General features: G+C 37.5%; 1 protein-coding gene across 4 annotated transcripts; it reads right to left on the reverse strand.

The window, feature by feature from the left end:
- Positions 1-586: 586 nt before the first annotated feature.
- Positions 587-10,592, reverse strand: LOC114740986 (putative pentatricopeptide repeat-containing protein At1g03510). 4 transcript variants are annotated; one of them, XR_003739736.1, is made up of 3 exons: positions 10,459-10,592; positions 7,891-9,634; positions 587-1,058 (listed from the first exon to the last, which is right to left on the reverse strand). XR_003739736.1 is itself a non-coding variant. In XM_028929242.1 (2 exons), exon 2 carries the CDS (start codon positions 9,390-9,392, stop codon positions 8,058-8,060), a length of 1,335 nt encoding a protein of 444 aa, XP_028785075.1. In that variant the 5' UTR covers positions 9,393-9,634; positions 10,459-10,592; the 3' UTR covers positions 7,874-8,057. The 4 variants fall into 4 exon arrangements, 2 of the variants coding, with proteins under 2 accessions (XP_028785075.1, XP_028785076.1); XR_003739735.1 differs by lacking the exon at positions 587-1,058 and adding an exon at positions 6,152-6,185; XM_028929242.1 differs by lacking the exon at positions 587-1,058 and having other exon boundaries at positions 7,874-9,634.
- Positions 10,593-10,900: the final 308 nt, after the last annotated feature.

Here is a 10,900-nt window from a genome sequence, read left to right on the forward strand (position 1 = left end):
GAAGCTCATTTTCAATCTGACTTGAGTACAAATTCAATTAGATAATATGATTTATGTTTAAATTGACTTTTATAAATAATTCATTTTGTAAAAATAGTTGTTTAGATTATGATTGAACAAGTAAGTTTAGACTGTAAAATTACCAAAATAAGTATAATTTTTATTAAATAATGAAAACTAACAAAAATTATCAATTTACATAATATAATAATTTAAAATTATTTTAATGTGAAGAAGTTAAATTTAATGAATAAAATAGAATTAAAAAAATTAGAAGCATTATAAAAAATAATTTATCTAAATATAAAATGAAAAATAATTTTTTTAAAAAAAAAATCATAAGAGAAAACTACATTAAATTAGTTATAGATAGTTTCAGACGTAGCAGGCAAGGGACGAGCAGAGAGAGATGAAAGAAAAGAAAGAAGTGAAATCCATATGCAGAGAACACAATTGTACCATTCAAAAGCAAAAAATAGGTACCAATAGGTGTTAGGTCTAGCGAAAGGGGCTAGTCTCTCACAACTTGGTGAACCAAAGTTCGAATCCCCGTTTGGAGAATTGTCCACATTTAGTGCCTGATAGTATCTTGAATAGGATTGCCTCCAATATGCTTTAGCAAAAAAAAAAAAAAACAAAGAAGAAGCAAAAAGTAGGCGGAGTTTGCTTCTCACAAACGCACAAAATTAAGCAGCTTTTGATTAAAAGCCAGAGAGACAAAAAGCTGCTCCAAACATAAGAGAGATTACACAATCGTGCTTAAATAAGTAACTAATAAGTGGGAACATAATCAAGACTGCTGCTAGTACTACTGCAACGATGAGCACCTGTGATCAGAATGGAACCATCAAACTCTGTAATGCCTGTGACTGCAGGTCCTAAGGCCTCCCTAGCAGAGCAAGGTCAAAAAGGACGGAGGATGAACAGGTTTGGAGATGAAACAACAGCGATTAGAGAAATTCCCCCGAGAGGAATGTGACTTTGCAGTGGGCTCAGACTTGTTACTCTCAGACCAGGATGAAATAAAGCCTCTACTATTTTGTATTTTCCAAGGTTCCCTGCGTATGTTCCATTTCAGTTAGTCTATTTCTTGAGGGACCCAACCATCAACTAATTTCCAAGGGAACATATACTTTTTAATTCCTTGTAAATATTAAACAGCCGTTGTTTGATGGAGATATCTGGTCTCCAGAAGGACTTGGTAAGAGAACAATGCCGTCTAGCATGCATGAGTAACAAACAAAAGCAGCAGCAATAAATAAAACACTGGAAAAGTGGAAATTGCAAGAGTGTACTGCACCCTCTATGATATAAGATGGAACATTGCTTGCAGCATGTAAAATCCCAATCTACAGGCAGACAGAAAACCCCTTTAGGTTTCGAGGTCACCAATTATCATCCACAAATAGCCATGTCCAAATATAACAAAAATGGATTACAGAATCAACATGTCAGTTATACATACATGCTAACTATCCTTTAAGATAATTCAGAATAACCATTTACATCAACTATTGAATTGGAAAAGCCTAGGAGGATATATTTCAAACTTGGTGGACAAAACTACGCATTCATGCTTCCCATTTCTTTGATACGAAAGGTCATGCATGCAAACACTGCAAAACTGCTTCGCCCAAGAGGCCCCAAAGCTACCAAGAGAAATGACAAAAGATGCCTCCAGTTTTTACTGATGTCACTTACATTGAAGGCACAATTGAAAAAGAAAAAAATTTAGGTCAAGTTGCTTATATTTATTAAGTCAACTTCATGGGTGAATTTATAAGTGAACATACGCATTTCAACAATTAATAATAGAAAAATAACAAGTGTCCATATTGCTAAGTGAATTTAAAAGTGCACATGCACTTTTTAATAACTAACAATAACAAAATAACAAGTGCCCCGATGAAAATTTACAAATCCTAATTTACTTTATAAAAACTGATACAAAAAGACCACAAGTGTTTATAGATGAATTTACAAATGTACATATGTATATTAATAACTAATAATAGAAAAATTAACAAATGTGATTGGAGAACTTGACCTAATGGATATAAGCAACTTGACCTAAGTTTTGTCTATTTAAAACTCATCTCATTTTTCAGCTTGCAAAGCACAAAATTGACAAGGCATAATATACAGAATAATATCAAACATGAATAGATTCTTTACTAGAAAAAAACTACTACAGACACAAGGTTAGCAAAGGCTTGCAATTTAGATAAGGAGTTTTGATTTTCATCACCAGTTAATGGTGAAATTCCCCCTTCCCTCCCATGCAAAACTGAACTTATCAATATATCAGACATTTACCAATGCCTCCATCCATCTCCATATGAATTCACTGGCAAGACAGTTTTGGGAAAAACAATTCGACATGTTCAAATATTAAAACAGAATTGAGATTTTGATAGAATTGCTTTGATTTGTCAGACCTAGCAAAATACATGAAAGAGGGAAATTACTTTATGTTGAACAGGGCATTGACCGCAAGTTTCCTCATCTTTTCAAGAAAGAAACTAAGCACTAGAGTTGCTTTAGGGTGGCTATAGGCCTGACCTAGGAAAGGGTTGTTTTGGGCTTCGACTTATAATATAAATCAGTGTTAGTCTTCTACTATTGTGCTTTGGCCTCTAACAGATTTGCAGCTTGAATGTCTCAAAGTCCATCTCTCACACACTCACTCCAAAAAAGGAACCACAGACAAACAAGAACTCCAGCAGACACGTTATGATCAAGGACAATAATATATCAGGGGGGAAAAAAAAAGAAGGAAGGACAATGCGATTACTGCAAATAGGTGAAGAGAAAATTTCTTCATGTTTATTAACTTCCCAAACCATTTCCTCTGTTTTCTACTTTTCCTTATCTTTGATAATCTGGTTGAGGATATGAGCTTCAGACACCATTAGACTTATTTTGAGTTTAACTATGTCATCAGGGCATCCATTCAAGTCCTAATTCGGGGGCAACTCGTGTAAAAAGGCATCATATGTTATGTTACACTTAATGTTTCTAATATATTCATATGCAATCCTATCCACAAGCAGGAAAAACAGCATGCATCAGCTTCTATAATACTAATAGAAAGGCAAGCTAGAAGCCATTGAAAGTGTTTAGAGTACTTACGTTTGTCATACAATATTTAAATTCATACCTCAGGTTCAAAACTTAAAAGCCAAAAGGCTCCTCAAATTAATTTGGCTATTCTGAAATCAAAATCACCTTTCCTGGTTGCATTTTGATAGTCATCAGTACTTATTTCCTGTATCGCTGGAGGTGTCCACTGGGTACCTTGATAGATGTCAGACGGGCTGCTGAACAAAAGTCCAGTACCATCTGAAGCAGAATAGTGAAGATCAAACAAGTAGTTCCCTCTCACCCGGCCCCTACCATCTTTCCTGTTCATTGATGTAGAAGACCTGTAGAGTTGAATTACATCAGGCAAACTATATGGCAGCCCTTCGGGTTGGAATATGAAGTCCCATCTTGATGGAGGGGGTGAAACGCTTGTATTAGTTTGCCAGTAGGGCTCATGTTGACCTAGTGACCACTCCCCACTAGCTGCATTTGATCCATGTGGCTTGAAGCCACACAACAAAGTGAACCCATTTTAGCTATTTCTCAGAATATCACACTAACTCTGATTGCTTCCAACCTTTACTTTGGTAGTTATCAAGCCAATGATAGGACTCCAAGTCAGCACATTAACGCACTAGAGAAGAAATAGGTAGACTGGAGTAGTGGTTGAGTTTGTTTGCATCTTTTTAGGAGAGTTGAATGAGTCTTTTAGGTTTTATTGATTTTATTAATGATTTATTAGTTGAATAAGGGAACTTTAGGTTGTTAGAGGTCCACCAATGTCATTTTTCAGAGAGTATATTCATAGTGGAGATTCCCCTTGGTCTTTTAGAGAGTGTTTTGTGAGATACTTACAATCCTTTCTATCAGAATTTCCGTTCAGTACCTTTTGTTCCAACCCATATTTATTATCGAGTTCAGGTCCCTACTAAATTGGCATCAAAGCCATGGTTGAGACTAGATCATCCTGCATTCCCAACCCACCTGAAAATCCTTTAGCAGGAGATAGTGATCCTTTGACCATAATTGCTGCGCGACTAGAAAATATTGAAGCATTAGCTAACAGAGTAGCCAATTTGGAGGCTGCATCTGAAAGAAGTCGAAGCGGAAACCATTGTTCTCATTGGGAAGCTGATAGTGAGGACAACCCTGAAGCATCTTATAGGCGCCGAATGCCTTACACAAAAATTGAATTCCCCAAGTTTAGCAGTGGGGATCCACGAGGCTGGATATCGAAGGCAGAGAAATATTTTAGGTACTATGACACCCCAGAAGATTTGAAAGGGGATGTGGCATCAATGTACTTGGAGGGAGACGCACTTGATCTACTCTCTTGGGTTAACAATGAACGCGCGACAGTGTATTGGGATGAGCTTGTGATCTTCAAGAAAACTACGGACCACCAAAATACCAGAACCCAGATGAGTACCTTTGTAGCATTCGACAAATAGGGACGGTGTCAAAGTATCGTTCTGACTTTGCTCGCAGGTCCTCACGTGTCAAGAATTGGCCAGAGCATTGCTTGTTAGGTGTCTTCATCAATGGGCTCAAGGAGGAGTTGAAGGCGGATGTACGTATCCATAAGCCTAGAACTGTCTATCGAGCAACTAGTTTAGCGTTAGAGTATGAAACTAAGCTGCAAAATGCTAATGGGCCTAAGCCCAACATAGCCTCAGGAGTAACTCGCACTTTTTTCCCCTATACCCAGCCAGCACAAGACACAAGAATGGCACAACGATCTTCATCTGCAATTCCAAAGCTCCTTCCACCGCCAAGCCCAAACACATATTTGTCTCAACACCCATTAGCAAAATCATCCAGTTCCTCTACCTTGGAATCTGAACGCCAGCGTCGTAGGGAGAAAGGTCTTTGTTATCGTTGTGGTGAAGTTTTCAAATCGGGGAACTGCTGCAACTCCTCTTTTTCTCTCCTAGAACTCATTGAAGAAGGAGAAGAAATTGTCCTACCCTCAAAAGAAGATGTCAACAATATGGGAGATGGAGGGGAAGTTGAGGTTATGTTTAAAGCCATGGTAGGGAAGGCAAATGCTAGAACCATGAAGCTCAAAGGTTCTATAATGGGCCGAGAGATTCTGATTTTAGTAGATAGTGGGTCTACTCACAATTTTATATCAGAAGCATTAGTTTCTGATTTGTGTCTTCCTACTAGTGTGACGTCTTCATTTGGAGTCCAAACAGGAGATGGTAGAGTGGTAAAATGCAACCGTATTTGCACAGATTTGGAGGTAAAAATTTCTGATTTAGTTATTAAACAAGACTATTTCCCCTTCACTTTAAGTGGAATTGATCTTGTTCTGGGCATTAAATGGTTGGCTTCATTGAATACCACCCAAACCAATTGGAACGAGATGTTCATGATTTTCTGGATAAATGGCAAAAAGTACAAGCTTCAGGGAGTTATTTCAGGGACCCACACCGCTGCCCAATTTCAAAGTCTGCTCTTATTAGAAATTCAAATGAATGGGAACCATCAGTCAAAGGCAAATCCAATGGATAAGGGAACAATTCAAGTGGCTGTGCAAGTTCATCAATTATGACTTGAGGGCAAGTCGTGTCTTCAGGGAGGGAGTATTGATAGGACTCCAAGTCAGCACATTAACGCACTAGAGAAGAAATAGGGAGACTGGAGTAGTGGTTGAGTCTGTTTGCATCTTTTTAGGAGAGTTGAATGAGTCTTTTAGGTTTTATTGATTTTATTAATGATTTATTAGTTGAATAAGGGGACTTTAGGTTGTTAGAGGTCCACCAACGTCATTTTTTGAGAGAGTATATTCATAGTGGAGATTCTCCTTGGTCTTTTAGAGAGTATTTTGTGAGATACTTACAATCCTTTCTATCAGAATTTCCCTTCAGTACCTTTTGTTCCAACCCATATTTATTATCGAGTTCAGGTCCCTACCAGCCAATTATTATAACCACATGCAAAAGATGTAGTCCAATATAAGTTACAATTCCTCATGAGGCATTGCATTGTTCTACATCTCATACATAAACTTATAAGTACAACATACTAGATCTTCAACACATATGTCTTGGGATACTAATTTCCACTTGCAATGCAAAAGCTCCACAATAAAAATCCTACAATTAAACAGAAATAAATGATATTTAACATATAACATAAACTAGAGGAAACATTACTGCCACAACAAACATTGAGCATGTAGTTAACCTGTTATATGGAAATTGACTTTTAGATTTTACTCCCTCCCCCTTCTTCTTGTTTCTTTTTTTGGGTTGCTCATTTTCATCCATTAGTTCAATTGATTTCTTGTCAGACGGTAATACATCCGAGTAGTTTGTGAACACCATTCACAATTCTAAGGTTTCCATTTTTCAATCACTGGACAATTGTGCTTGGATCCTTTCAGTAACTGGTAGTGGGGAAGAAACTTGGAATCGGCAGTACAAGAAATCATATATATATACATATATTGGTGGGGTTCCATCATAGATCATTAGCCTCAGTCAATATGCAGGTGATGTGGCTGTCTGTTTTGTTCTCAAAGTTAGAAAATCAGGACCTATGGTCAAATTTGCTATGTTACTAGGTATCCTGCTCAATAAATGAATGATTATGTTATGATGTATTTCTAAAATACCCAAGATGGATAAGGGATTGATAGCATTGCTGGTTTAGCAAACAGAGATTAGTCTAGTTCTATTTGGTGTTGTGGTAAATTATCACCAATCATAGTGTCCGAATAAATTATGCTTAGACTCTAATTTTAGTCTGAACTTAGAGATTCTAGAAGTACCATTTATGCTTTCTGATCTTTCGTAGCATATGGCAGAGATCTGCTAAGCTTTTTGTATATCGCCATTGCTATTGCTTTATTGATTAATTTTCATGCTCCATGATTCAAGCATGTTGCAATTATCCGTGACAGTCAGAAAAAGAAAACAATTAAAACAATTATCTCCATCAAACGAAGCGTTCATAAAAAGCCAAACCCCAATAAAATAAACTCGCTACCACAATCAAATAAATTACACGAACAACAATCTAATTACACGAATGAAGCATCAGCACATTGGCAGAAAAGTGATGCTGCATACTTATACCTATGTTGCAAGGTGTTTATGTATCGAATACAGTATGATACATCATATACAATAACTTTTAAACTTAAAAAAAAAAAAAAAAACAGCCACGGAAGTTTATAATATGTATATCCGTATATTCAATAAATTAACACATGAAAAATGAGTAATAAAAATTAATTGACTTAAGAAAATATATCAATTCAAACTAGATGTCAATCTTCATCTTTATTTATCTCATTAAGATTCTCTATAAGCTGTAAAGCTATTTTGGTGCATTTTAAATAATTGGTGAAAAAACTGATGATATTTGAATATGCTACATTTATCATGAAGTCAAGTACATGCATTGTATTAAATACAAATTTCTTTTAATGCATTTTAAGTATCCGCACAGCCTAAGTTTAATTTACACCGTACCTTATATTTTTAAGTCAAAAGCTAAACTTCAATTCTCAGGGCATCTGGCTTTCAATAACCTTTCAGAATACAGGGTCTGATGGCTAAGGTTCTTAATATCTATGGAAGGTTTTAGCTTATCAAATTAACATACATTCATGAATCTTTCAATGCAATATCTGTCTTCACTTTCCACCCTTCCAATATCTAAAATATTCATCACCATGTTCATCTATTCCCTACAAAAGATTATATGAGGAAATTGTTTAAGTTATTCACTGAACTAAAAGTTACAGATGATAGTTAGGATGTAATCCCATTTGATCTAATTCAAACCACTCACCACGCCTTGCCAAGGTAGAATGTTGGCCTACAAACAATATCCCTATCCCTCCCAACACATGCCTTCTGCAAAGTGTCTTTCTGGAATCAAAACATTGACCATGGCTCTGATATCAACAATGTAACAAAAATAGGGTGGCCAATAGGAATAATATAGATAGAATGTCATCACTCTGAATCTACAACCCAACTGCTGCCAATTGCTGCCTTTACTCCTCGCTCATTCATTTTCATTCTCATTCTCTCAGCTTCCTCATGTCTCCCCACACTAGCATAAATTTTTGCCAATAAAACATAATTGGCAGCATTATCTGGCTCAACCTCTGATAAAGCTCTTCCTGCTATCTCTGCCAACTCAACCTCTCCATAAGTTCGACAAGCCCCAAGAAGAGCACCCCATGCTTTCGCAGTCACCTTTATTGGCATCTCTTGTATAACCTCATACGCTTGATATAACCTTCCAGCTCTACTCAAAACATCAATTAAACAAGAGTAGTGATCACTATTTGCTTCAATGCCATAATATTCACACATTCTCTTAAAATAATAGGATGCTTCATCAGCTAACCCTGCATGGCTACAAGCTTTTAATACAACAAGAAATGTGATACCATCTGGCCGCACTTGTGCCAGTTCCATTTTATGGAAAATTTCTAGCGCAGATTTTGCGTCCCCATGAAGTGCATATGCTGATATGATGTTGCTCCAAGCAACTACATCTTTTTCCTTCATACTCCAAAATATAGAATGTGCATTAAAGAGGCAACCACATCGCCCATATGCCTCCACGAGACCACTGCTCAATTGAGGATGTGAGTCAATGTCATTCCTTATTGCATAACCATGAATCTCTCTAATCAAATTCAGAGCTGTTACACCTACAGAAGCCGGCAGTAGAGAAAGAAGTGTTATTAATTGAGGTCTCAATCCTAGTTGGTGCATTCGTTGGTAGAATGCTATAGCCTCAAACGACCGGCCATCTAACCTTGCCAAGCCAGCTATAATTGAATTAAAAGTAGATTCACTGGGCATAATATCCATGACATCAAACAGCTGTAAAGCACTAGCTACATCATGAGAATGTGTATAAAGGGATATCATCGTATTCCAAACAACACCATTTCTTTTGGGAATTTCATCAAACAGTTGGCGTGCTATAGAGAGTGAGACACACTTGCCATATAAGTCAATTAGAGTGCTTGCAATGAAAGGATTAGATATGAAAGAAACTTTGGTGACGTGAGCATGAATTGCAGTGCCAAGTTGGGGACAGTTAATGGCAGTGCAGGACTTGAGGATGAGAGAAAAGACATGGGGATCAAGGGGCATTGCCAGGGAGGACTGGATGTGGTGGAAAATAGCAAGGGCTTGGTCATGCCGAGCTTGGTTGACGTGAGAGGATATGAGCTTGGTGTAATATAGTAAACGCGAGCAAGTGATTGTGCAAAACCCCATGACTGTGGTATGAATTGCCATGCTTGTTTTCATTCCCAGTTGCATCATTCTCTTAGGCTATGCCTTTGGGAAGTTCATAGCTATAAACCAGTCAAATTGGCAAAGCAAAATCAATCAAAGCTTGCACACGAACACCAGCTAATTTTCATGGCATATTTCAGTGAAAATCAGCCAAACTTGCAGAAACACCATTCCTCCGGCCCAAACATATACATCAAGACAAATCAGCAGTGAAGGAGATGGGCTGACAGCTGTTTACGCATGTGTTTTAGGACGTTTGCATCACATATCTGTAAGTGAAGTTCATGCGAAATTAATACTGGAATATGAAACATAAAATCTATAAGGAGCTCAGCTATCTATCAGCCATGCTTATTTCAACACAACTTTACAAAATCTCATGTCAACATGGATTCGTCAGACGTGTCCATGGCTAGCCTGGTAATAAAATATTTTGGAAAGCCACTTTACCAACTACAACTTCAACATGAAGCTCAGCCCATACCAACGCAAAAATCAACCCACTCTGCATCCAATACTTCAGCACCCATTAACGTTCATAAAACACAGAATTTCGCATCAAATTTCAAGAATTGGAAAAAAAACCAACAAAGTAGTAGTATTTAGAAGGCATATTAGGACACATTTGTTTGAGTAAAATTTTAGAACGGGGAATGGAAACAAGTCTCTTTATCTCCATCTGCTCGCAGTTTGGTTCCAGAAAGGGAAAGAACAGTGCAGCAGATAGGAAAGAACACTTCCTTCGAACGGAGGAGAGGTGTTTCCTGCCGGGGGAGGCGGGAGAAATGTGTCCAAAAGTGGAGAGGGGGGTAAATTCACTTAACTACACATGAAAAAGCAGAGCAGACTGATAAAGAGGCATTTGCACCGATTTGCCCAGATGAAGTTGAAGGAAATTAATTTGCATTGGTTGAAAACTAAAATATTTGCGCAGATTGAAAAGTTATTTGCCACGAAGAAGCATATAACAGACTTGCACAGCTAAACATCAACACACTGTCTACTCAAATGAACATCTTTACTCCATAAAAATGCTATAGCAAAACAGAAGAATGGCATCAGTGAAAGGTTGAATGAAAAAACAGACCCGGACCTTGAAGGGAAAAATTTCGCCCTCTGTCACCGGTGGCACCTCCGGCGCCAATTCCCTCTTCCCCCTCACTCTCGCGGTCGACGGCTACCCGTGCTGCACTCAAAACCATGGTCCCCGCCACGCGGCCCAGTCCTCCTTCGTTCTATCCAGCTTGGGAAATTCCAAAGTTGAGCCGTGGTACGGGCCATCCAATCCTCCAACTTGCAGCGGGCCTAGCCCCTTTTTTTTTTTTTTTTCAATTATATATGCAAATAAAATGCCTTGTTTTGCTGCTTTTATCTTAACACGCTTTACAAAACACAACCATCCAATTGATCGCAAAAAGAAACAACACAGGACCTTTTCTTTTGGTTAAACAACATAATTTACTCCATTAATAATAATAATTTTTTTTAGATGTCAAGTGCAAGAGGATAAATTTACTCAATTACTAATAATAAGT

The sequence above is a fragment of the Neltuma alba genome, unplaced genomic scaffold (assembly GCF_004799145.2).
Source record: "Neltuma alba isolate B1F8T4 unplaced genomic scaffold, ASM479914v2 tig00003226_pilon, whole genome shotgun sequence".
In the NCBI taxonomy this organism is placed as follows: Eukaryota; Viridiplantae; Streptophyta; class Magnoliopsida; order Fabales; family Fabaceae; genus Neltuma; species Neltuma alba.

Bases quoted from the DNA above. Each gene is read 5' to 3' on its own strand.
- LOC114740986 (XM_028929242.1), bottom strand. From the start codon at position 9,392: ATGATGCAACTGGGAATGAAAACAAGCATGGCAATTCATACCACAGTC.